Source organism: Trichoderma virens (assembly GCF_000170995.1).
Source record: "Trichoderma virens Gv29-8 chromosome Unknown TRIVIscaffold_6, whole genome shotgun sequence".
NCBI lineage: Eukaryota > Fungi > Ascomycota > Sordariomycetes > Hypocreales > Hypocreaceae > Trichoderma > Trichoderma virens.
In genome coordinates this window covers 3,154,506-3,180,686 of record NW_014013743.1, presented here as the reverse complement: position 1 = coordinate 3,180,686, position 26,181 = coordinate 3,154,506, and the positions used below count along the sequence as shown (strand labels likewise).

Sequence of the window (26,181 nt, the reverse complement as noted above, 5' to 3'; positions counted from 1 at the left end):
ACGGCTTAGCAGGGTGAAGAAAGTTCACATTCCTAATATCATATTAGACAAGTCAAGAAGTAGCGGGCATGTTAACATACCAAGTCATTCCACACTTCTCCAGCGTACTTGCAATCGCTCCTGCCAAGGTTTCTAAAACCCAGACTTTCGTAGTAAGGGATGAGGTGATCATGTGCTAGAATTGATATTCTGTCCCCTCGGTTGGTTTCTTTCATCAATTTAATATAAGACCTCATCAACGCCTTGCCTAAACCGCGTCTTTGGTAGTCGGGTGAAACGGCTAGTGCGTGGAGCGCAATGGTTCTTCCATTCGCTTTATGGCCGGAGTCATACTCTGCCAGAGGGTTGGATTTCCAATTGCTAGGAAAAGACATGTCCTCCTCCTTCACAAACCGAATGGTTGATTTGGTCGAGAGAGTGTGAGCAACGAGTTTACCATCTTCACACTCGGGAGCTTCAGATAGGTAGGGGATATTGTCTGGCAGTTTGGCGGAGGGGCTGGCTTTGCCCTTGATGAATAGCCCTAGACAGACTTCTGGGCAGACCGTCAGGCGATACTCAATCTACACGTTCCCGTAAGTCCCAGTTTCAACTGCGATAATGCTCGAAGAAAAGAATTCGGGGGTTGGGGCCACAAACGCTATCGCGGGAAGCTGCTTCGTTGGGCGGGAAGGCTGAAGACTCCACCTCCACACACTGGTCAAGGTCACGGATGGACAGGGTTCGAACGTATGCCTCCATGATTGTGAAATGGAGATGGTGATGCGGTTTGCCGTAGTAGCTGGTAGAAACAAGCAAGAGACTGATGCTCGGGTGTGCTTATGAAGCAAACTTGGAGAGGGACAGGTGAAAAATTTAGTGGGCTCACGGGGTCGAACGGCGCGCCTTGTAATAACATGAACTACTGGTGCGGTGCGGGTGTCTACGCGCGGCGTTTTCCCTCTGAGTTGATCTAGGAAAAATCTATAAGAGCTGTCACCAGATTTCCAAAGATGAAGACGTTGGCCAATTGATGACTGATTCTTTATTATGGCGCAAAATTTTCATTGCATCTGGAAACGATTTTGGATCTGAGACGCCTGGCTGGTTTCGCATTGTCTTTTCTGTCGGCGACTTTTATCTTGACGAAGGGTTAAGGAGAATTTCAGTAGCGCTAGCCCAGAATGCTAGTTCGCTCTATTAAAACCCAGTTTAGGTTATACATAAGTTTCCTTGTGATACTAACCGCTGCATAATAAGCTGCTATTATTCTGCCTTAAACTGTATGATAGTTGGCAAAACAACCTTGCGTTATAACCTGACTTTTATAGTAATAACAGGCCGATAGAGTAAGTAACCGTAAATGGATAACAGCCTGTTTAACTAATTGAAAGCCCATTGTTCAATTTTTTTTATGTGGTATAAATTAAATATCAAGTCACCCCTCGCAGCAGGTAAGAGCATCGCAACAACTCCAACTATTTTTGGTTGGTTTGTAGTGATCCTTGTTAGATTTCTCATCCTAAAAACAAATATTTCCGTCTTTCCCCATGCTACGCGCATAATCGAATATGTGGTAGTGCATCATTTTTATTCACGATGCTTCCAAACCTTCAAACCGTCCTCTAATGCCTGGACGAGATTCGACGCAGTTCTTGCTATCGATCCAGTACGGCCGGTTCCCACTTCTTCCGAAAAGCTTACACGGTCCGTCCACCATTCAAGCCAGCTTTCGGCTCTGGCACCCTCCCGCGCCTGAAAGAGTCCGACGCTAACATCAAGAACGTCTGGTTTGCCCTTCTCACGCCAGAACACTGTTGCACCGCATTTACCACAGAAATCTCTGAGCACATTGGGCGAGGAACTGTGAGTCTGCAAAATACCTCGTGGGAGTGTTGAAAAGTCAAGTGGCTGCGTGATACTTTGACCGGGCCCAGGCCCAGGGACTAGAAAAGATATGTTTGATCTCGGCACAAAGGCCCAAGTCTGAATCTCGAAGCCAGAAATCAAACGGCAAGATCGACAAACGCAGGTGCCCGCGAGGAATTTGGATCCGTCGTTGGGAATCCACCATTTGAGGTCGGATGGGTTCTGCTTGATGCTGTCGGGGGTTGTCTTGTCGGGAAACGTGAGATCCGGCAACCAGCGGCTTGGCTCACGGCTCGCCGAGTCTGGTCGGGTGATTTCAAAGCGGACAGTACCGCATGCGCAAGATCCATGAAGCAAGTCATCGGCTACCCCTGTATCTTCTTGGTGGAGCCAGTCCTCCCCTCGGAACATCGTGTGCTGATCCACCTGGCGATGACCCGTCAAATCAATCCAGGTTGAGATTCCCCCATCTTGGGTGTCTTGTACGTGTTTGTGGGATTCGTAAGTGAGATTCAAGTCTTGCGTCGAGCTCACCACAACCCCGGTTGCAACATCCCATTCAAGAGGACCTTGCGTGGTCTTTCGGGACCGGGCGACATGACAGCCACACGTGGTGCAGAAGTAAATGTTAGACCGAGCAGAGATGGAATAGACTCGGATGCTATCTGACGTATGAAAGTCTTCAACGGGATAATATGAAGTGCAAAGCAATCCGGTCAAGTGGCGACAAGTGTTACAGTGGCACAAAGACAAAGGCGTCCCTTTTCGGAGCCTAGCGTTCTGAGATACAGCGCCGCATTGGCACTGTATCATGAGGTCGGGCATAGACATGGTCATGATTTTGAGCCTGATACCTTTTGTCAAAGACTGGCGTTTATCACTGGTAGTAAAATTGTAGATACCGTGTCACGATATTTGTAGTCAAATAAAGGTAAACCCAGCCTTTAAATCCGGGGGAGAGGGAGACAATAAGACCAGCCCCCCGCGGACGCGTGGAACTACGATAGCATCGCCTACTATTCCATTCGCGGAGTATCGCATTTTTAGCATCATACTCCAAACTTTCTCCTCACACACGTTGATGAACGCTATGAGTCATCCCACTTAGCAAGCGTTGCGCTCGGCACGTCGGGGAGTATCGCACATTAGGATACCGCATCGTGCCAATAACTTGCTTCTTGTGTAAAGTCACCCTAAACATGGCCGCAGACTGCCAATCTTTATCTAAAGAAAACATCGTCTTACAACGTCATACACACCATAATGACCCGTCAATTGCTTTCTTCATTTAGTTCGTTACATAGGCTATTTGAGAACTGCAAGAGGCATCTAGTAAACAATGTATTTATCCGCAAGTGTAAGCGCTGGTAAAAGCCATTTGTATTATATTTGCCAAAAAGGCAGCTTCCAAAACTCAGTAAAATATTGTACTTTACTAGCAAAAGTTACCCTGCGGTCCGCCAGCACTTCCGATAGCCCTTCCAACACAACCTGTTTTAAATGTAATTGGCAGAGCAAAGGAAACGGCAAAGTCAGCCCTAAAGCTTCCAATATTGGCGAACGAGCCGTCTACTTCCACTTCGTTATCTGTCCCAGCTTGCCACAGAGTTACCGCGCCGCAGCCCTGTACCTGTTTCTTCAATGCGGCGCCACCATCGGTGATCCAGTCCTTTGCTCGAATGGTAAATCCAATAGCGATAACGTCGTCTTCTCGCTTACACGAAGCAGCTGGCCGAGGGTCTCTGTAAGGGTTAATGGTGGGGCCTTGGTTGTTGACATCTGGCGTAGAACAATGCTGATCAAAAATCTTATTACCACCAGCATCATATAGATACCCATCCTCACCCAGGAACACATCACCATAGTCGGATGGCCAACGTGCATTCATTTGGCAAGTTGCTTTTTGTTGAGTGGAGTAAGGATCAGAAGAGTCATAGCCGTAGAGAATTAATGCGGTACTGGATGCTTGACCCTGAGTTGATGCCACGTCTAAACAACCCAGTTAGTTTCTCCTTTTCATCATATCATAGAATGCAGCATCTGTTTGTTCGTAAAGTAAAAATTGAAACCACATACTGTAAAAATTTTGGTACACATTAGCAATAGGGCCAGAGTCACTACTACATCGTGGGCTGCCGTTGATAAGGACACAACCCTTATTGACATGCTATGAGAATAAGATTCTGTTAGCATATACTGCGTAATGTATTACTGGGATAGGTTCAAAGACATACCACATTTGTTCCAGCAGGATTTGGTGACGGTGTGGCGATGGGAGTGCATACAGGATTGTTCGATCCTGAGATAAGAGTGCACGCCATTCCATTCGTAGTTATCGTGGTTGCATGTGGTGGCGAGCTACTAGTAGGCTTAGCCGTCGTAGTAGGCGGGTTTTGGTTATCGAAGTGATTAGAGTCAGTGTCTGCCGGGCCAGATTCGTGCTCCGTAGGGTCGGATGGCGGACTAAACGGAGGCGGAACGATTGGTACTCCAGTCAATGCTTGGCAGTCTGCAACTGGTGGCTTGTAGTTATCATCATCCGTGGGAGGAGGAGGAGGAGGAGGAGGCCCTGGTGGTGGTGGGAACGAGCCACCGCCGCCGCCAGAGACTGAGCAATCACCTAGCCACACAAGTTAGTATTGAGAACATAGACATGGAGAGTATGAAGATATATAGATGGCTATAAAATGGTTTCTTACCAGAACCACATCCCGGTCCACATGCACCAGGAGCACATCCACCTCCACAGAAGCCGATTCCACAACCCCCGTCGCAGCCAAATGTACCGCAGCCACCACCGCATCCAAAGAGAGCGCAGTCCAAAACACCACAACCGACGGTGCAAACTGGAACGGGGGGTGGCACAGGCGGCTTAGGAACGTATACAATCGGAGGGATGGGCGGCTCAATATCGATAGATTTTGTGGCAGGTGGCTGGATCGTTTGCGTGTGGCTGTTAGATCCAAAGGTTGGAGAAGTAAGCCAAACGATTGCGCCGTTGTTAGCCTCTTGAACGCCTGCAAATTATATACTACATTAGCACCATGCAGCGTTAATCGAATTGGGATGTGAGGAGCTTACAGTAATAGTCCCCAACAATAAGGCTACATGACGACCCAAGGCTCGGATTCCACTGCTTAAAGTCACTCTGAGAGATGCCAAATTTCTGTGCGATGCTAGCGCAGGTATCGCCGTCAGCATCTTGATACCACTGAGAGCAATCTTGTATGGTGTTGGAGGGATGGGGTCCAGGGGCGGCAGTTGGAGTGGCGACTGTCGCGAAGGGCAGATAAGTGCCGCTACGAGGCGGTGCGATAACAACACTGCTGGGTAGGGAAATAACTGTTGAAGGCGGCATGATACTCTGTAACGGCGTAAACGTGGTTGATTGGGCTCCGGGGTGAATGGTAATGGGCCAGAAAGGCACCGAGGAGATTGTGAATGGAGGCAAGACGAATGAAGTCTGTTCTGTCGCGGTCGTTCCAGGCTGAGATACAAGAATAGATGTGTACACAGTGTATGTTACTGTAATGGGCGTCGCAAGAGGCGATGGAGGCAACACAATAGTGCAGTCATCGCATGTAATTGAGGGGTTTCCATTCTGCCAGATAGACGGGGGATAATGGATAATATCACCGCCACTACCACCACTGCCACTATCGACAGTATACTTTTGTAGATCAACAGCCCAGTCTACAGTTCCTGCAAAGTTCAAGCCCTTGTACTTGCTTGTACGTGAGCTCTTAGTCAGATCAGACATATAAGCCACCCAGTTGTTTCCGTAAAAAAGCATGTCCGAATCACTAGGCGTGTCAAAAACGTATTGGCCACTGCCCAAGAGCTGATCAATTTCGGCGTTGGCGATGTAACCAGCTTCGTTTGTGCAGACACCAGGAGTAGCTCCCGAGTCCGGACCAACGAATGTGCAGCCGGGGTTGCTGAATGAACCTTGGCACGCGGCCGGGTTAGTGAGTCCAAAGGAGCGACCATAACTCGAGACGCCAACATTGATCTTATTGCTTGGTACGCCAGCCTTGGTGATCATAGAAAGGGCATACATTGTCTCAGTTAAATTGACATGACTGCGAAGACAATTTCCAGCGGGGCAACCCTCCTGGGAGAACTGGTTGTTGTAATCCCATTGACCATGGAGATCATAAGTCATATAGACAACATAATCGAGCTGTTGTGCCATATCAGCGACTGGAAACGATTTAAGGTACCAGTATGAAGCAGGAGCAGCGATGGAGATAGACTTTGAAGAGCCAAGAGCAGCGCGAAGTTTAGTTAAGAAAGCCAGATAGTTGGGACCATCAGATGCCAATCCTGGAGGGATCCCAGGAATGTCGGGCGCCCCGGGATATTCCCAGTCAATATCGACACCGTCCCAGCCATTTCTGAGGACAGCAGCAATGTTGCTAACAAACGTATTGACATTTTGAGGGGTCATTGCGCTTCGCAGGATTTCGTAGGTAGCGGGATCAGTGGAATAGCCCCAGCCTCCAAAGGACACAATTTTTTTCTGAGGAAGTGATAAGAAGCTGGGAAGCTGGTTGTAGGGATCGTCAATAACAACATTGAAATTACTGTCGATGGTTGCAAATCCCCAGTGAACATGAGTATAGTCAGTACTGCTGAGGTCGCTAGTTGCGTAGTGCAGGCAAGGTCGGTCCCAGGCCCATGATTCGTAGTAAGTAACCTTCATGAAGCTACTGGGACCAGCACCACTAATTTACGTCTTCCATTAGTAATGTCCCATTTTGTTATCATACAGGTCAAATGCCTTACTTGTTCTTAATGTCTGTGCCGCAGTTGGACACACAGCCATTGTGTCCAGGAGGAGCAGTGCCAGGGTTGCCAGTTGGCCCTTGCTCTGGAGTACAATATTCAGGCGTGATGCCACACTGGCCCCAAACATCACAGCAGGTATTTAGAGGGCAGGGGTTGAGGTCTCCCAATGCCTGGCCAGCCTTGGGAGCAGCGCTTCCGGGGACGACAGGGCCACAAACTGAGTTGGGAATGGGAGCAGGCAAAGGGGGAGAGCCAGTACTCAGGCAAATATTAATGCCAGCTGCCAAATCGTTGCAGCCATTCCAGCCCCAAGTGGTTTTGTCATTGAAAGCCTCAAGCTGGTCAACAGTCAAGCTATTCGCGGCAGCAATCTGTGCACAGAAATCATTCGGCTGGATAGTATATTTGGCGCAGCTGCCATCAGGGTTTGGTTTGGGAGTAAGGTCCGGTAGAGTGCCAGCAGTGCAACAAATTCTTTCTCCGGGCTGCAAACCAGAGCAGAGAGTAGGAGATGGGTTAAACTTGGACAAATCTTGAGCGGAAATGCCGCACTTGGTAGCCAAAGTGTCACACCCATCTCCAGCTACAACAGTAATAGTCGAGCAGTCTCCCCTAGCGTTGAGAGTTTTGACAGAGTTTACATTGGTTGTAGACTTCTTTCCAGAGCCCGATTGAGCAATAGGGATAAGAGGGGCTTCAAAGATGCTGACACCCGAGAGCTTGCTGCTAGATTTTCCGTCGCCAAAACAAGTCCCGTTAGCCCAGGAGGCAACAGCCTTCTGAACAGCTGCAATATCGCCCGTGGTATCAATGGCGACACCAAAGGTGTAATCAGCATTACGATCTGCACTGCAAAGCTCGGCGAAGGCATTTGAGGGGGATGCGCTCTGGAATCTTTTCTCCATCTGTTGAAGTACTGAAGGAACGGTGCGACTATTATCAATGGCTGCACCGCTGTAGACAGCAACCGCAGCCCCTTGACTGTATCCAACGAGGAATTTGGTGTTGCAGTGCACGGCATCTTGTATGTAATGCCTCACATTCTGGAAAGCGGCCTCAAGGTTGTCGATGCCAGCATGACCCTGATTAACACTTATTGCCAAGTCAAGATCAACCTTGGACTCAGCCGCAGTAATGCAAGCGTTTTTCTTAAATGTGTATTTGATATCACGCTTGTGAGACTTGGTCTTCGTTTCTGATAAAAGACCATTGCGATTATCTTTGGAATCTCCAGACGTGCAAGTCCTCAGCTTGGTAGTGGTTTTGGGATCTTCCAATGGGTTGTAGATGGCAAAATCTAGAAGCATAGGCTCTGTGCATACTTCAAGACGCTTAAGTGATGTATAAACTGTCCAGTTCTGAGGACTGCCGTCACATGCTGCCGGGCAAGGCCTCAGAGTAGAATAGAAGGCATCCGGGGCATTCTTTGCAGCAGCAAATCCAACCACGTTACGAACCAGCAACGCCCATACCAGGGCTTGCGGCTCATAACGCATCTCGAAGGTAAAGATAGAATTGATACAAAAAACAAGGAAGGAAAACACCAACCAAAAAAAAATCTACCAAAAGTTGGTTGGACCCAGACGATGATTTGACAAAGTTAATCAAGTTGCACCGCTGTTGAGGGCTGAAGTGGAATTGCTTGCCCAGCGATTGTGTGGTCTACTTATTGTAGAATTTTCAGATGCGAGGAGTTGACCAGGAGCTTCATTCGGATACATTCCGCGAGGCAACTCCTCTCGGTCTTACTTGAAGGCTCCATCTTCCATTCAAGCGTAGGACTCATTCAGCCCGACTCAGCCTTTTGGATGAACAGACAGCAAAAAGCCCTTTAGCATTTACAATGAAGACCAATATGCAGTATTCTCACGGTTTTAAGTCAGCGCTAAAAAATGACTCGACCAAAGCTCTGGTGGAATGTAAATAGAGCAGATTTTAGACTACTAAATTGAAAGCTATACACTCCCGCTGAAGCTGACGCCGGTTATGTAGAGTAAGAGATAACCCCACAAAATCAGTATAGGCAATATGCGATTGGTAATTTGGTCTGTGTTTATATCTATTTATAACTTACTCTTTTTTGCATTGCTATTATAACTAAATTGTAACCAACCTCTGAATAAATTATATTAAGGCAAAGATCTCAATTGCAAAGGTACTCAGCTAAATAAGACCACAGTGAGTACGTAGGGTTAACATTTAAGCTTATACACACGATACGAAGAGACTAATAGAGTGTTTGACACAGTTGGATAAGCAAATATACTGGTGCGTTATATAATCAATTAACATGTAAGCAAATTTACCACGCTATATATAAATAAGTATTTCAGTACCCATATTAGAATAAACCCTTGCTGGTACTTTTGCGAGCTGAATCAATTCGGCCTATCAGCAGTAAGAAATTAGGGCTGATTGATAAGTTTCTTTCATCAAGTAAACTTGCAGATTTCCAGTGAGTTGACCATCAGCTCTTCAACGGTACAGCGTACAATGTTATATTAATATTCAGTGCCAGGTGTTCAACATATGCACGTTCCCCGTTCCAATATCATTTAAAGGCCTTTTGGCTTCTCTTTCAATGTCAAGTCCTCAGTAAATATCTTGAACCTATACCGATATGCGCGTTTCTACCAGCAATCTTCTATCACTTGGGGTCGCCTTGTGCTTGCCTCTGCTTGCCAGTGCAGTTGATATCGTCTCTTTTGAAAACTGCTACGTTCGATTTCAAACTCCTAGGTCTGGGCAGACGCCACAAGATGCTCGTATTACGACGCTCAATTGGCCAACCTCTGGTTCAGACGTCGCGCGCACTATCAATGACTACTTCAATTTCAAGGAGAAAAATGTACAGCTGTTTCTAAATGGTGGGATTTCGGCCCTTAACTACGCCAACTATATACAAGCCTTATGCAGAACATCTCAAGACGGTCTCAATCTCGACAGCACAATTATATCTGTTTTGCTACCCTCAGGCGTTGCCAAGGTCTCGCAGGTCACGGCACCAGCGGATGAGCTGGACCCAGGCAATGAACAGGCTTCAGGAATTTTTGGCATTAGGACGAATCAGCCCCTCTCAGCATCGGACTGGGCTTATACTACGGGTGCTCTTATGAAGCAGTCCATAGCACAGTGGGAAGTTTTGTGGAACCAAAATAGACACCCACAAGCTGGTGTTAACCTCATCCGAGCTGATGGGTCACCAGTAATTATGACTATGAGTCTCTTTTTGCAGTAAATGATGTAAGCTGCTTATGTAGCTATCTTATAATGTCTGCACACTTGTCCGGGTACTTGTTGTATTTTAGGGCAAAGTTGTGTAAGCAAGGTTAGCTCATTTCATTCCATTCAGTCTCTCTGGCTCTGTTTGCCAATTGAAGGGATGGAATTCTTTAAACAACGTGTTAGTGAGGGGAATGAACGGTCCTGCGACTCTCCATATAAGTGAAATACGAATTCAACGAAAAGAGCAAGGTAGTTTTCTCTAGTTCAATTCTGGTAAACATAATTCTGATCCTTAGTCTTATAACTGACATATGATAAATCTTACACCCAAGGCCAGTAGGTACGTAACTCTCAAGTAGCAAGTCGCAGTTTTGATTTACGTCGGCGAAGAGGCTAAGCCAGATATTAGGGTAATGCATGTTAAGTAGCAGAGTCCTGAACATATTTAGACTGGTTCTTATGTGATTAACCGGCTATTCTAAACTATAATAAACGAAAGTGAAGATGTATGCACATATTGTGTTGCCCACTTGTAATTTTTATATTAACTCATAGACATCAGTTAAAGTTTTATATGATATGCGTAATTCTGTATGAAACACTTCCGGAATATAACATAATTATACTAACTGTTTTAACTCTACTGGCTGTTGACTGGCACAAATCTCATTACCGGTAACCCCATAGCTAGATTGGGAGACAACTTCCCGTAGCTTGTCCTTGTCCTGCTCAAGATCTCCTATATACCAGACGGCAAAAGTACTCATGACAGAAGCCATGAGCAGAGCATCAAATACATAGAGGAATACCTCGTGGGATATCAAATACCCGCCGTTGCCTTGTAGATACTCGATGACGCGGAATATACTTCGGACAAGAATCAGGCAGCTGGTTGTGTAGAGGACGTAGATGTGGCGTTTCCAACGGACGACTTCGGCTCTTGCAGCAGGGGTAGGAGTTGCGACAGACTTGTAGTGAAACATGACTGTTGTGACGATAAAGAAGCCGAAGAAAGCAATCTGCACAAAGAGCCCGACAATGATGATTTTTTCGCCAAGGTTATAGAGATCAAGTGTTCCAGCTGCCTGAATGCCACCACCACCGGCTTGCATAACAAACGACACAACGTCGCCGGCAACGAAGATTCTTGTGAGCCAACGAACCGGGACGATGGATAAATGTTGAGCATTGATGGAGCGGATGAGGCGTGTCAAGATCATATAAATGGAAGCGGCGTACAACGCTGGGGCAACGAGAATTAATATAGCCTGGATAACAAAGCCACCAATAGCCATGGGATCGTAATGTGACCAAATGCGACCGGCATAACCTAGACATTGGACTGGATATTAAGAAATAATTAGAATCGTAAATAAGGAGGGTTTCCTCCATGTGGTGAGAAATGAACTTACACAGGCCGCCGATTGTGAATGCAGTAAAGTAGAAAGACCGATGCCGCTTGATAAGGATGGCATGATACCCGGTGAGGATAGCGAACACAGCAACAGCCACTATTGGGACTTCTAGCGATGGCGTATATCGATAGAGGCGGAAGTCATACGCAACAGGTGTAGGGACCGCGGTGGCATTTCGAGAGGCTAGCACGGTGCTGGTTGGCGTCATCATTGGCTTCAAATGGAAGAAAGTGAGGGCCGAAAGAAGTATGGCAACTCTGATATTCTTTTTCCTCCAATTTGAGTCAAATAGACAAGAAGAAAGGGCCAAAAGAAGGGAAAACGGAATGTCAAAATATGTTACATGTGCTATTGGTGGGCAAACAAACTTTTATACATCGGTTGGCTAATGGCTCTCTCAATTTGTTCAAAAAATGCGAGGCTTAGTCCCAGTTCCAAGAGAGCTTGGCAATATTCGCTTGGGCCTTATGGATCGTTCTGGCACACCCTTACTCCATATGGAATTATTTAGGGGCAAGTCTTGGTTGATGCCAGAGACTCATCGTGGAACTGGCCCACAAAGACTACGTAGGTAGGGTCGATTTCGCACTTGATCCGAGACTCGGATATAGTGCGAGGACATCGCCACCAGCATTCAGTAGGGCTCGGTGCTACGCTACAGGGTCTGTTTTCTTAGCGGCCTCCACCACGAATGGCCTGACTTGGTCAGAGCTCGAGCTGAAGTCTATATGTGGAATGATGCTCTCTCATTCGAGACAGCCATTTATTGGGCGGCTCCAGAATTCGTCGAACCAAAGCTACTGTTGAGGACCACGAATATCTTGTGGAAGATCAAAACACTATACATGTCTGGTCTTCTTGTCAGATCTCCCACAAAATTTCCCTCTAGGCCCCGAATAACGAAGGCAGTTGAAAATGAACTTCTTGTCTAGAAGAGCAAAGCTGGCGAAGACGCAGCAGATTTGTGAAGCTTCTATCGCTGACTCCGTGACACAGATTTTCGAACCTTGAAATAAATAACAATAAACGATGATGGTATTAGAGTTCTATCGAGGGCTATTATCCTCACGGGGGAACCCAGCCAATCTCTTGTATAGGCCAGTCAACCCATGTTTTATGCTCGTCATCCAGAATCGTCCAAACCTTGGAGATAAGGAACTCTCCCCATCCCTGTAACCATTTATTACCTTGTAGTGCATTGAGGATTACGCAGCTATGGGCAAAAATAACAATGGCCTCCATTTTCATCTGCCTTAAAAGCGGCATAAAGGTTTCGGCAACCTCGAATTGCCACACAAATGCATCCATAATGTCCAACGCTTTTGAATTTGATGCAAGCGTGAAGCTTATTTGACATCGCAGTTCGTGAATGGCATGTCGGTAGACACTCAGCTCGTGTTCATCGGTCACCGCCGATGTCACTCTTTGGTATAATAAGTCTAGGATATTGGACTTTTCATGCTGGGGTTCGTGAGATGATTTCCAACGGGCACTGCCATGGTTGATAAAAGACGAGAGAATTCCAGACCGGGCAGTTTGCTGGATAAGCACGAGGAGGTGCTTCACACCAGACAGGAGGAAAATCCAGTCTGGGAAAACAGAATCTCCGATAAGGAGCGATGTCTCTGATGTTCTGGGAGTTCCCAATGCTAGATTTGCCAATGTATCAAATGTTAGCACTCAATGCACAGAAATGTCATTGGACCTGATGGGTGACAGGTGGAGGAGTATTAACGACATATTGACACACCAAAATACATCGTTAAGACACTGAAAATCCACAAATTTTCACAGTTCTCTGGTAGAGGATCTCTGAGTAGACTAGTAGCTGCACCACTAGCAAGATGGTGATGGTGAATGCCATGTCTCATGTAATTCTCACGGCGCTCTGGTCTATACTGCGCGAGATGCATAGCTGATACAGCAAGGATAGAGCGCATCACATAGTCGCAATCTATGGCTTTGCGGATAATGGCTGTCTTCCAAACGGTACGAAGAGTTGGATCGGTAGAGAGGGTAGAAAAAGTAGCCGAGGTGAAGTTGTGGAGCAATTCCAGATCGACCAAGACAAGAGGACATTCTGGATGTGACAAGGCATTTGCAACACCGGCAGTTTTTTGAAAGTCACATGTAACGGAATGCTTGAGACAGTTTCGGCATGCTGGCTGTGTCTCATCGCACTGTTTTGTGGGTTAACGCCAGAAAAATAAAGTGAAAGTGAAAGTGAACGGGTTTCTGGGATGAGCATCTCCGTTCTTGGGAGGGGAATGAATTCAGCACCTTGATCTTCCTCCTTTTGCAAGTTTTGCACCCTGTCCTCGTTTTGGGATGCGACCTTCTCGCACTCGTCCTCAAGCTCGCGCGAGTCGGTGTGGCAGCGGATGCAGGGGCCCGGGCCACGCCTTGATGTCGTTCCATCATTGGCTTGGGTTGCTTTGGGTTCTCGGGGTCCTCTCGCATAAACTCGCGTTGGACTTATCATGGAAGGAAGGAATTTCTACACAAGATCTTTACGAAGGGCGAGCTGAATGATGAAAGGAGGTGGGGCCTCTTCACATATTGCGTGTTAGAGATGAGACGAATCTGACTAGCGCTGTGCCACTTGGTGCAGATAGCCTTCAAGTATCTCGGGTAAGTACGAAAAGTGCGAGTTAATACGAGACCCACGGTTGACTCGGCGGGCAACTAGTATTAAGCACCTGCAAACTACTCCATAGAAGATGATCAATTTCCGAAATCTCAAGTCAACTGCCATCGCTTCGAGGCCACTTATCTTCATTCGCTTCGTTAGCACAATATTGTCATTGAAATTCTGTTTCTTCTGAATAATTTCGCTCGCGCTTGGTAGCAACTCTGTTCCACCCCGGCTCGCTACTCTAGTAGGTGCATGAGTTGCTGCTTAGTTCAGAGACATTATTCTCAAATAGCAATACTGCACAACATATGTTATCATCCGTGGGGCCGGGAAGCGTGCAACGAGTTTCTCTTTTACTACACTCATCCATCCTAAGCATAAGCTGATGACCCCTACGACGAGTATTAATTTCACATCTTCTTCCCTGCGAAGTCAACGTAGTTACCAATGGTGGAACTATAGTAACGGGTAGGTAGTATTTGCTTACCCGTTGGTTCCACCAAAGCCTCAAAGTTGGTCACTAAAAGCGGAACCAAAGGGTAGTAATTTTGTGGAATCCGGTTTGTAAAGTCGCGGCCCCAAACTTAAAGACTCTCGCCCCAACGAACTCATGGGCCTATTTTTGGCTCTGGTTAAACTTAGCATCATTATTATCCCGCTTAACCTGTGCTGCTGTTTCCGTTTTTCTTAACCCAAAGGCATAGCACTGGTATTGTCCCTGCCCCTTGACCTAAAACGCCTTTGCTCCCGTTTTTGTCGTAATTACAGTCATTGATGTGTGCTATCCGAGAAGCCGGGGACTTAACACGGCAGGAATGCTGAGAATGGAGGACTTAAATCGTTCAGGCGATGCTATTCAGGTCAAGACCTCCAACAAGAGAAAGCGAATAGCCCATGCTTGCGAGGCCTGCAGACAGCGCAAGTCTCGGTGTGATGGATCGCGACCGACATGCGACCTGTGTGAAGAGCTGGGAACTCCTTGCTATTATCGAGAAGGCGCTAAATCATCTACAGTGGCACCGGATAGGCAGTCTTTTAATCGCCTTGAGAACAGGCTTGCGGATATAGAGGCGCTTCTCCAAGCACTTATACCGCGGCACAATGATGGTAATATGGCCTCATCACTCTCGTCGCTGCCTGTAGAGGCCTTCAGTGCAGCAAGTAACCCGAGATTCGCTGTGCGTGGAGGCCATGATACCCTGATCCAGAGACTTGGCCAAAATGAGATAGCAGGTCAGGATACTAGTTATGACGGTGTTGATGGAATGGGTTCGATAACTTTTGAAGCAGAAACATCATCGGGAGTTTTCGGTAAGTCTTGGTCAAAGTTTCCAGACCACGAAAGGCAGACTCTGTTGTTGGAAGAAGAAGATGACTGATTTTAGGCAGGGCTCTCGTCCAACTCGGCGTTTTTGCAGAAAATACTTACCGCCCAGAAGCTCCTCACTACCCAGGGGGAAAATGTGGCGACCACCAACATAGATGATTTCCGCGGCACCACATCCGCTGGGTTGTACAGGCCGGTATCTCCTCCCCCTGTGAGCGCAAATGTTAATAGGAATCTGAGAGAGAGCCGACTTACAGTGGATCCCTATATAATAGCAAGGAGCCACTTTGCTGCACCCGTTGCTTATTTAATTAACTTAACAAAGGGCGACACTAATTCCGCCTTTGTAGCATTCCATGATTCAGTTATTAGAGTAAGAATGCTGCAGCTGCCTGAAGAGCACAATCTTGGTGAATCCTGAAATCTTAAGCATTAATTTGAGGCGACGATGTACATAATTACGCCTTTTACTGTATCACAAGCATAAGGCAAAACTGTCGTGAACGAGATTGGTGCACAGGTTCCAGCGCCGTATGTAGCCGTGCAGCTGACCCTTGCGGACGACAGATCCATGTTTAGCCGGCTCAGACACAACATGTGGTGGAATCGCGAGCATTTCTGACTGGGCGGGTGGGTGTCCACGACCACCGACCTTCTGCCGCACACCATTTGGCATGAGAAGTATTGGGTCCATTCGAGGCTCGGGCAGAATGCGCAAACAGGGCTTTAGGAACACCCGGCCCGTTGTCTAGATGAGAGGCAGGACTATACGCTCTGTGACGAAGATCTCCGACCGAGCACGAACTGGTGGTGAGCGGACGCTGTGGCACGGGCGACGCCGTAACCTATAGCCAGCTGTGCGTGCTGGCGGGCGACTTCAGGACGAACTCTTTCCCAACGTAAGCCGTGATAGACGGCCTGTGGTATCTAAGTCACCGAGCTCTTTGCGGTACGACACTGGCAAGAGCGATAAGAGCTGGTCGTGGGCGTGCCGCGAAGCGCTGGCGCCATGCTGTTCTCGTGCTCGAGGGTCTGCGATGAAGGATGGAGGAGAATATTGGCGGTCTTGTTAGCTCGAACACGGTGATGGGGGAAGCGCGAGCGAGGGTAGTCAGCTCTGCTGCCTTCGACAAATTGCCCATAAGCAGGCTCCTGACTTGAAGAGACCAGTCGCTGCTGTCGACGGTTGACTGGACACAAGACGCTCAGAGCACTTATATATTGGGCACCCCTTGACCTACGGTTGAACTAATTTACAACTTGGTGGGTCGAGTGCGGACGGCAAGATCGGTTGGTCTACGGACCAATGGTACAAGGATAATTAATATGCGGCGAGAATGAGTTTATTGGGCGAGCAGTGTAGTAAGCGCCTGCAGCCGAGTCGAGCGGGCAGCCTCTGAAGATTGCTGATCACTGATTCTGACCAACTTTGCTTCTGCCTAAGTGTGCCTAACCGCCATTCGTTTGAGCAAAAGTCGCATTGTCTTGGCTTCTTTCATAATCGCTGCAGAGCGCACCTTGTCACTGAACTTCGGCAAAGATCCTAAATGCCACTGACACCCGCGATTGAAGTGACAAGTTGCGCTGCCCGGTCGGTTGCCGTGCTGGCGATCATACCCATCTGCAGCCAGGCACAACATCTCTAGGTAGTAGGGACAGCCCTCTGGACCGTACTGGGCTTCAAGTCGACTCCGTCCTCCTCAAGTCCTCACGTCTTGATGTGCTTCCATACTATTAGCTAAATCCCTTAGATGATGCCGAAGAAAACATTTGCGCCTGAGAATGATCATGAAGCCATATCTGGCTCAGAGAAGAGGAGGAAGATAGATTGTAATGATGCTCAGACACCGATGGTGAGCACTGCCCAGGGAGCGATGGCCCGCGATGACTACACAGTTGGTTGGATCTGCGCCATAACTACGGAGTATGTTGCCGCACAAGCTTTTTTGGATGAAAAGCACGAGGGACCGGAATATGTGTCCCCCAGTGACAACAACGATTACACCCTAGGCCGTATGGGGAAGCACAATGTCGTTATTGCTGTCTTACCTAGCGGAGAGTACGGCATCGCATCTGCAGCTATCGTGGCTAAAGATATGTTGCACAGCTTTCCTAATGTTAAGATCGGTCTAATGGTCGGTATCGGCGGCGGTGCGCCAAGTCTGAAGCACGATATACGTCTTGGCGACATTGCGGTTAGTGAGCCTCGAGATGGGATGGGTGGTGTGTTCCAGTACGACTTCGGCAAGACAATACAAGGTCAGAAATTTCATACAACGGGGTTTCTAAACCAGCCGCCAACCATCCTACGAACTGCAGTGAATGGGATAAAGGCACTGTATGAGATCAATGGGCATAGGCTTGAGGAGGCCATCAACAGCACTCTCGAGAAGAGACCAAGACTACGACAGGCGTATAAGCGACCGGACCCAAGCAGCGATAAGTTATATCAAAGCGAATTCACTCATCCTCTAAACAATGACTCAAATTGTGCCGCATTCTGTGGTAACAATCCATCAAAACTGATATCGCGTTCCGAACGGACCAGAGACGAGGACAATCCAGCCATTCACTACGGCATAATTGCTTCAGCGAACCAGTTAATGAAGGACGCTCAGATTCGGGATGCTCTGGCATCTGAAAAGGACATTATATGTTTCGAAATGGAAGCGGCAGGACTGATGAGCAACTTCCCCTGTCTGGTTATTCGCGGCATCTGTGACTATTCGGATTCGCACAAGAACAAGGAGTGGCAAGGGTATGCAGCGATGGCGGCGGCTGCATATGCGAAAGATCTTCTTTGTCGAATTCCTCAAAACGACGTCGAGGCTCTCCGGAGGACGGCAAGCGGCGTCTCAGCGCAGCCCAGAAGAGGAGAGAACCAGACGCTCAATGACGAAGAAAAACGTGCGCTACTGGACTCGCTGCGGTTCACCCAAATCGATGCTCGCCATATAACCATCAAGAACGCTCACGCCAGGACCTGTAAATGGCTGCTACAGACGTCTGAATATCTCGACTGGCTTAATCCCGACAAGCTTAGCGAACATCTCGGCTTTTTGTGGATCAAAGGGAAGCCTGGGACAGGGAAATCGACACTGATGAAGTTTGCTCTTGCTAATGCTCGGAAGAAGATAAAGGACATGATTATTATCTCCTTTTTCTTCAACGCGCGGGGAGACGATCTGGAGAATTCTACACTTGGAATGTACCGGTCCATACTACTGCAGCTTCTCGAACGACTACCCGAACGTCAGGACATCTTTGATTCCCTCGGATTAACAATAAGGAAGAGTGGATACCACCAATGGAGCGTCGAATCACTGAAAGTACTTTTCGAACAAGTTGTGCAGGGTCTTGGAAAGTCCTGCCTTCTGTGTTTTATTGACGCTTTAGATGAATGTGAAGAGGATCAAATCCGAGATATGATATCGTATTTCGAATCCTTGAGCAAAATAACCACGCCAGCTGGTATTAGCTTCCGGGTCTGCTTTTCAAGCAGGCACTACCCTCATATTTCCATTACAAAAGGACTTAGCCTAACTCTCGAAGGACACGAAGGACATCACCAGGATATAGTCAACTACGTGGACAGCGAGTTGAGGATTGGACACAGTTGCCTCGCCGAGCAGATTCGTGCCGATCTCCAAGAAAAGGCATCTGGAGTTTTCATGTGGGTTGTACTAGTGGTGGGGATCCTGAACAAGGGGCATGACAGGGGTCGCATTCATGAACTACGAAAAAAACTGCGAGATATCCCTGGGGACCTACACGAACTGTTCCGCGATATTCTGACACGGGACCACCACAACAGAGATGAACTGCTTCTCTGTATTCAGTGGGTGCTGTTTGCGAGACAGCCGTTGAAGCCAGAACAGTTGTACTTTGCCATCCTGTCTGGTACTGAACCAGAGGTTCTATCCGAGTGGAACCCCGATGACATTACAACATCCGTTATGAAAAGGTTCATCCTCGATTCCTCTAAAGGGCTTACCGAAGTCACCAAGTCCAAAACTCCAACGATTCAATTCATTCACGAGTCAGTCAAGGACTTTCTTCTCAAAGAAAATGGGTTAAGGGAGATTTGGTCTGACCTCGGAGGAAACTTTCAAGGAGAAAGCCATGAAAGACTAAAGCAGTGCTGTCTTAACTACATGAGCATTTCTGAAGCCACTTATTTAAACATGTCCAATTCACTTCCGAAAGCATCATCCCAGCAAGCTGCAGAACTCCGCCAATCGGCAGATGCGGCATTTCCGTTGCTTGAGTACGCCATACGAAACGTTCTATACCATGCAGATGCAGCAGAAGGGGGCGGAGTCAACCAGTCGAGTTTTCTTCAGACCTTCCAGCATGTCGACTGGATTAAGCTCGACAATCTATTTGAAAGACACGAAGTACGCCGACATAAAAATGCGAGTCTTTTATATATATTGGCGGAGCATAATATGGGGAATCTCATTAGACGTCACCCATCCATCCTATCGTGCTTTGAAGTACAAGATGAGCGCTACGGCCCACCAATTTTTGCGGCGCTAGCTACCAATAGTGGTGAAGCAACTCGGGCGTTTTTAAAGGCCCTGGTGGAAATCAGCCCCGCGATGTCTCCTCTTCGCAGCATGTTTGAACAGTATTGCCAGGATGGAAACAAACAGACCGACTTTGGACGTAACTTCCATTTTTCACGGCGAAGAGGTATTCTCTCATATCTTGCAGAGCAAGGCGAAGAGGTAATAACCCATGCATTTCTCCTTACTTCAAACGCACTCGACACCAACTTGATGGACAAGTTTGGCCGGACGCCGCTTTCCAGGGCCGCGCAAAACGGGCATGAGGCCGTCGTCAGGCTGCTGCTTGAGTACGGCGCTGACGTCGAGGCGCACGACAGGTACGGCCAGACGCCGCTTTTTAGGGCTGCGCAAAACAGGCGCGAGGACGTCGTTAGGCTGCTGCTTAAGTACGGCGCTGACGTCGAGGCGCACGACGGGGACGGCCAGACGCTGCTTTAGAGGGCCGCGGCGAACGGGCATGAGGCCGTCGTCAGGCTGCTGCTCGAGTACGGCGCTGACGTCGAGGCGCACAACGGGAACGGCCAGACGCCGCTTTCTAGGGCCGCGCAACACGGGCGCGAGGACGTCGTCAGGCTGCTGCTCGAGTACGGCGCTGACGTCGAGGCGCACGACGGGTACGGCCAGACGCCGCTTTTTAGGGCTGCGCAAAACAGGCGCGAGGACGTCGTTAGGCTGCTGCTTAAGTACGGCGCCGACGTCGAGGCGCACGACGGGGACGGCCAGACGCTGCTTTAGAGGGCCGCGGCGAACGGGCATGAGGCCGTCGTCAGGCTGCTGCTCGAGTACGGCGCTGACGTCGAGGCGCACAACGGGGACGGCCAGACGCCGCTTTGGAGGGCCGCGGCGAACGGGCATGAGGCCGTCGTCAGGCTGCTGCTCAAGCACGGCGCCGACGTCGAGGCGCACAACGGGGACGGCCAGACGCCGCTTTCTAGGGCCGCGGTGAACGGGCATGAGGCCGTCGTCAGGCTGCTGCAGGAAAATCTTCATAATCATGAGACCTCTGCTTTGGAAAATGGTACCTGTATGGCCTATCACAAGCAAAATGTGCCTTCAATGCCTTGATCTCGGTTTCCCAACCCCACTGCTAGTCGGTTGTAACCGCCGCACAACCTTTATGTTTTTATACCTTTATCAGAGGTGGGTTCAAGGGGTCCAGGTTTATTTATACTTGAGATCTGTTAGCTGCATGTGTGTAGGGTGTAGCACCTTAAGTCGATTCTAAATTTCATGTAGCAAAACCATCGCGCCCATTTTTGCAGCGTGTGATGTGCACATGCAAACCGAGTGTGGCTGTTGGAGGGTGAAGCGGATTCCTTGATGCATACCGAGATAAGCCACGTTCTAGTCGCGTACTTTGTTTTCAGGTAACTCACACATACTATATTGATCACTATGGAACACGTCTAAGGTGATTGAACATATCGTACACACTGTGAAGGTGTTATCCGGTCTAGTTAAACGGCGCCACGGCTCATTGAGCCATCTTACAGCAGGTGTATGCCCTATTATTGTTGCCAGATGTATGTCAGTGTCTGTCTAACTGGCTATGTACTCTTGTCTTGGAAAACATACATAGATCCTCGAGAATTATTTACCAGATCTCATAATAAATATAAAACAGGATTTCTCTATTATGTATATTACTTTCCCTCTTCCTACTGTAATCTGATAGCTGGAGCAGCAATAAAGGCCCGTGGCGACTCGGAGCAGTATTTTCTTCAGCGGAGTGCATAGAACTCTAACTCCCAGGCATCAGCGGCGCGGGAGTCCCATAATCGAGTTCCTGGTTATTCAAAAGCCAGTCAAGATCAACGGGGGCTTCCATAGTGTTGTCTTGAGTATCCGATGTGCTCGGTTTTCCGAAGAGGACCTAATCAGCACATTGCAAACAGCCTTTGACATTATTGGAAAAGTCGGAGGGGACATACGGCAGGTAGTGCGCTGTCAGAAAATTGTACAGCGCCTGCTGGACACAGCCGTGCATGTATCGCGGTGGTCCTGGCCAGGGATGGGACAACAAATGGCGAGTGGAAGACGTTTACAAACGCCATTGTATCAGCAACAGCAGGGAATTAGTCGAGCCTCGCAGGCACCATCGGCTGAAGCAGCACCTTGAGATTCGATGAGCTACGGGGAATCTGCGCCAAACCTTGGGATGGGCGCATCGTTCCTCGTGGAACTGGGCCTCTTGTCGGATGATTGGATGTCGTTTTTCCCCGACACGTTTCCCATGTAGACCCAAAACATAAGTTGCCTGTAAGTTCGCTTGTTGTACGTGGATAGTTGATATTGGCCACCCAAACCAAGGTAAGTATTATATCTGTACAGAACCCTTCTACGAGTCGTACTTGGTGCTTCCCATTATATTGGAACAGTCGAGGTGGATTCGTAAGTATCAAACCTGGTGCTTTGGGAGTCATAGATTGAGGTTCTGTCTACACAGGTATCGATCTAACAATTGGGTTGTCATTTAATGCCAGTATCAAAATGTAGTGTTAGGTTTACAGAGTGATTCAAATTCTCAATAGTTTCACATTGAGATTGCGTTTAAGAAAAGAAACCAGACAAAAGACATGACTTGAGCGGTTGGTATATGGGAACAAAATGCCCATGGTGGTGTGCGTGAGCCATACCATATTCAACATAACGGCATGCTTTATTGCTACATATTGTGTGCGTACTGGACACTAGAATTTTTGTCATCGTTGTACGGCTACATTGGTAAAGCATAGCCAATTCATTCAGCATTAAATCAAAATCACGGCGCCAACTATAAGCACGATTCCTGCAGTCGTTCTATGGGAATAGGTGCTATTATGTGACTGCTGCAACAGAGACAATATTGACACGAAGCTCTTTTGGGCTGTGGCGAGTCTTAATTCGCCGTGGTACGGTGGCGACCAGGTAATTTGATAATAGTTCGAATAAATGTTGTAGAAGACACAATGTCGGCATTTTGGACCTAGAACTTCCTATACTCCTCCAATACATGATTTCACTCATAAAATATATGCAATAAAAAATGTGCTCCTCCATGTGGCAGCAGTAAGCTTTCTTGCTCATCGTCCGGGTTCGTAGCCGATATCCCGCGGAACAAAGGTTTCTCCCCGGCTAAGTGGGGTCCAGAAGCGCACAATCAAGATGACCGGGGGACGCCGGATCTCGTCCCCGACTAAGTGGGCTTAGCTACTGCTTCTCTGAGCTGAACTTTGTAACTAGAACCTCAAGATAGCCGCGGTGGTAGTGTATAATCTACCTGAATTATACCTGACTCTACAGTAAGTTGTAGGTATAGCTACATATCAGAAATTCTGTTCCTTTTAAGGATTTGTTTGACATATGCCTCGTGTTATGTGGGCTACGTGGTCATCAGGATTTGAATCCTCGCCACTATTGCCACTAACAAATATGGGTGTCTTGAGAACCTATCCGGCTCAAGCTTTAAAACAAACCAGATCCTCACCTGAGCCGTGCAATTCATCCCACAGAAGCAGAACTATCAACTGGCCCTCACAACGCAATCCTCTCTACTTCTTAACCCAGAACAGGCAGCTATGAGTACTACAGTGGGTATTGCCGGTTTCACTGGTCAGTTTGCCCAACTCTTAAGCTCGCGGCTTCTGAAGTCCAGCAATGTCAATCTCCGTGGCTTTTGTCGAAACGCCTCCAAGGTGGCTCAATCTTTGTCCTCACTTTTAAACGTCGAGGTTATTCAGGGCGAAGCACAAGACCGATCCCTACTGTCCAAGTTCGTCAAAGGCTGCGATATTGTCGTGTGTTGCTATCAAGGAGACGACAAGTTGATGATTGACGGTCAAAAGGCTCTAATTGACGCCTGCGAAGCTGAGCAAGTCCCTCGTTACGTGGCTAGCGACTGGTCCCTGGACTATACGAAACTTGAACCGGGCCAACTCTTTACCAAAGACCCCATGATACAAGTCAAGGCGTACCTGGAGACAAAAGAAACGGTCAAGGGTGTTCATATCCTGATTGGTGTCTTCTTTGAAACCCTATTCAGCCCTTACTTTGAGATATACGATGCCAAAACCAAGACCTTTTCTCATTGGGGAGAACCGGGGGTGCTTTTTGAAGGCACGTCATTTGGCAACGCTGCAGATTACACGGCTCGAGTAATTCTTGATAAGAACGCGACAGGCGTTAAGCGATGTAAGAAACTGTGACACCCTTTCCCAAATTTTTCCTTTGTAGTAATGATTGCTACGCATCTCAACGACGCCAATGGGTTGTTACTCACAATTTAATAGTTGTGGGTGACACCAAGTCTCTAAACGACATTGCTCAGTCCTTCGAAAAGGTCTATAACGTCAAGTCAGACGTCGTGGTTAAAGGCTCGGCGAAGGAGTTGTATGACAAAATGTGGAGCGTGAGACAACAGCCATCCAGCTCGCCAGCCGATTATATGGCAATGTGAGTTCTACGGTGCAAACTAAAGCAAAGTCATTTTTAGAAAGACGCAATTTCAAAAATTATCTAAATTATTATGTTACGTTGCTAATATCCTCTAGGTTTTACCAGCATTACATTATCAACGAGCAGACTTACGTCGGCCCGTACCTTGATATTACATATCCCGACATCAAGAGATTATCATTTGAGGATTTTATGAAAGGTGTGGCTGTTGACAAGCTACCTAATACGTACCGGAACCCTGTGGTTCCCAAGGCCAGAAGCGAGGAATGATGGCTTTTGCAAAAAAGTAGTGTTTACGCAAACTAGAAATGGGCAGAGAAGGTATGGAATATTACTTCATTTAGTAGTATGACTTTAGTATCTCATGGGTAATTTATAAATCGCTATTTTAACCCACTCATATGTATTCGTTTGCTGCGGTGTTACTGATCGCCTTCACCACACAATGTGAGCAAGTTACGAAAGACGTCCTCCATACGGCCAACTTGGCATTCGAATCAATTTTTAGGATCTTGGCTGTGAATGATGTCTTAGCCCGCCTCAAGTCCCAGCAATGTTGGCATAGCAGTTCAGCTACTCAAGATAATAAGCAGTATTCTCTATCCAAGCATTCTGATCCAGGCATTAAGGGCGCTGCTTGATGTTGTATTAACAACAGACAATATATGGTAAGCCGTGTCCCCGTCAATATTGATGGCGAAAAGGGTGTTCAACATTTCAAACTCAGTCAGGTCTGTGATGGAAACACGCCCCCAGCTTACTAGGAGCTGGGAGGTGATCTTTCAAATGCCTGATGCGCGCCCATGATGACACACTCTTTCACCACAATTATCGAGATTTTAAGAATTACGGCAATTCATCTATAATTTTAGCTGTGAGGCTACCCATTCGACGTTATAGAGCTGGAGAAGAGGGAGCTGGCGGCTCGTTTTCCATGCCCCGATGACGTAGATTTTCTAGAGCATTGCTATCAGTAGCGATTCATTCGATATTTGCAGCTTTTAATACAAGAAAAGCTTGGATAAGGTTGTACATTTGAGAGCATATGGGGACCTACTTATTAATTATTAATTAGAGAGAAATTTGGCTGGCCGCCAAGACTAGATAGGTTCTATCTGGAATTTGCATCACACACCGCTCTTGTGGCCTCAACTCTTTCCCAATGTGTCGCCAGAGTTGCAGCTGGGGTCAAGTTCTGCTTGGGCTTGAGAAAGTCAGCTGACGAATAGTTTATAGAGTGGTAGTTACCAGGGCCATAAGCCGTCGGGGACTTGGGAAATATATTCCGGCCACATGGAAGCCCTTGACCTGCAGTATCCCTCTAGGCTAGGGTAGGTGGGGAAACTTGTGTTACAATTTACCCAAGCTCCAAGTCACATTAACTAGAGACACATAATGCAGAATCCCAATTCTGTGAGACAACCTTGCTGATTTGGGCTAGCTACAGTAGTTGCCGCAAATTCTTGTGAACTGTCTCGCGGATCCGGCGGGACGTTAATTAAACATGCCATAATGCGGTGGGGTTCATGCAGCAAAGTAAACGGGTTTCACGGTCAGATGCATCTTTGAGCCTCCTAATTGAGATAGTAGACGACCACCTTATACGCATTGCGGAACTTTGCTTTGAGTCTTCTTCTGAGGGGGCCGGCATCGGTTCCTAAGACGCATTTGGCTGTAGGAGTGTGTTTGAGAGACGTTGGTTCTCAATAGAACGTAGCTGGCTGTGAAGACAAAGGTCGTCTCGTTGATAATACTGTCGCCTGTAGTACTCCGTAGTCAGGGATGAAACTCCTTGCCACATCTCCAGAGTAACAGAAGCCATCAGAAAGGTCAAGAAATCATGCATATTAATTTCACTACTCTTATTATAGTTTTCATTTTGCCTTAATCCTTGGACACACGACCAGTTTGTCACAGTTTGCTACCACATCGGGC

At 47.7% G+C, this 26,181-nt stretch overlaps 10 protein-coding genes across 10 annotated transcripts; 4 read left to right on the top strand and 6 right to left on the bottom strand.

Annotated features, from left to right (window-relative positions):
• Positions 1-5: 5 nt before the first annotated feature.
• Positions 6-741, bottom strand: TRIVIDRAFT_222335 (uncharacterized protein; the record flags this gene model as incomplete). The annotated part of the gene is made up of 3 exons (XM_014101798.1): positions 6-32; positions 81-563; positions 640-741. 3 exons carry the CDS (start codon positions 739-741, stop codon positions 6-8), a joined length of 612 nt encoding a protein of 203 aa, XP_013957273.1.
• Positions 742-1,569: 828 nt separating this feature from the next.
• On the bottom strand, positions 1,570-2,661 carry TRIVIDRAFT_29138 (uncharacterized protein; the record flags this gene model as incomplete). Its single annotated transcript, XM_014101797.1, has 1 exon — positions 1,570-2,661. The coding sequence occupies one exon, from the start codon at positions 2,659-2,661 to the stop codon at positions 1,570-1,572; it is 1,092 nt and encodes a 363-aa protein (XP_013957272.1).
• Positions 2,662-3,283: 622 nt separating this feature from the next.
• On the bottom strand, positions 3,284-8,135 carry TVC8 (glycoside hydrolase family 18 protein; the record flags this gene model as incomplete). Its single annotated transcript, XM_014101919.1, has 6 exons — positions 3,284-3,837; positions 3,925-4,015; positions 4,083-4,468; positions 4,548-4,865; positions 4,930-6,575; positions 6,637-8,135. 6 exons carry the CDS (start codon positions 8,133-8,135, stop codon positions 3,284-3,286), a joined length of 4,494 nt encoding a protein of 1,497 aa, XP_013957394.1.
• Positions 8,136-9,259: 1,124 nt separating this feature from the next.
• On the top strand, positions 9,260-9,877 carry TRIVIDRAFT_60111 (uncharacterized protein; the record flags this gene model as incomplete). The annotated part of the gene is made up of 1 exon (XM_014101796.1): positions 9,260-9,877. One exon carries the CDS (start codon positions 9,260-9,262, stop codon positions 9,875-9,877), a length of 618 nt encoding a protein of 205 aa, XP_013957271.1.
• A 452-nt stretch (positions 9,878-10,329) lies between these two features.
• TRIVIDRAFT_191638 (uncharacterized protein) lies at positions 10,330-11,487 on the bottom strand (the record flags this gene model as incomplete). The annotated part of the gene is made up of 3 exons (XM_014101795.1): positions 10,330-10,347; positions 10,569-11,206; positions 11,277-11,487. 3 exons carry the CDS (start codon positions 11,485-11,487, stop codon positions 10,330-10,332), a joined length of 867 nt encoding a protein of 288 aa, XP_013957270.1.
• An 857-nt stretch (positions 11,488-12,344) lies between these two features.
• On the bottom strand, positions 12,345-13,697 carry TRIVIDRAFT_149245 (uncharacterized protein; the record flags this gene model as incomplete). Its single annotated transcript, XM_014101794.1, has 3 exons — positions 12,345-12,928; positions 13,030-13,459; positions 13,560-13,697. 3 exons carry the CDS (start codon positions 13,695-13,697, stop codon positions 12,345-12,347), a joined length of 1,152 nt encoding a protein of 383 aa, XP_013957269.1.
• Positions 13,698-14,789: 1,092 nt separating this feature from the next.
• Positions 14,790-14,999, top strand: TRIVIDRAFT_19925 (uncharacterized protein; the record flags this gene model as incomplete). Its single annotated transcript, XM_014100880.1, has 1 exon — positions 14,790-14,999. A coding segment is annotated over one exon (210 nt), but the record flags the coding sequence as incomplete, so codon positions are not given.
• Positions 15,000-17,115: 2,116 nt separating this feature from the next.
• On the top strand, positions 17,116-20,877 carry TRIVIDRAFT_151071 (uncharacterized protein; the record flags this gene model as incomplete). Its single annotated transcript, XM_014101793.1, has 3 exons — positions 17,116-17,579; positions 17,697-20,099; positions 20,583-20,877. The coding sequence occupies 3 exons, from the start codon at positions 17,116-17,118 to the stop codon at positions 20,875-20,877; spliced, it is 3,162 nt and encodes a 1,053-aa protein (XP_013957268.1).
• Positions 20,878-21,553: 676 nt separating this feature from the next.
• TRIVIDRAFT_222327 (uncharacterized protein) lies at positions 21,554-21,866 on the bottom strand (the record flags this gene model as incomplete). Its single annotated transcript, XM_014101792.1, has 2 exons — positions 21,554-21,685; positions 21,744-21,866. 2 exons carry the CDS (start codon positions 21,864-21,866, stop codon positions 21,554-21,556), a joined length of 255 nt encoding a protein of 84 aa, XP_013957267.1.
• Positions 21,867-23,369: 1,503 nt separating this feature from the next.
• Positions 23,370-24,516, top strand: TRIVIDRAFT_28606 (uncharacterized protein; the record flags this gene model as incomplete). Its single annotated transcript, XM_014101791.1, has 4 exons — positions 23,370-23,678; positions 23,760-23,982; positions 24,081-24,243; positions 24,342-24,516. The coding sequence occupies 4 exons, from the start codon at positions 23,370-23,372 to the stop codon at positions 24,514-24,516; spliced, it is 870 nt and encodes a 289-aa protein (XP_013957266.1).
• Positions 24,517-26,181: the final 1,665 nt, after the last annotated feature.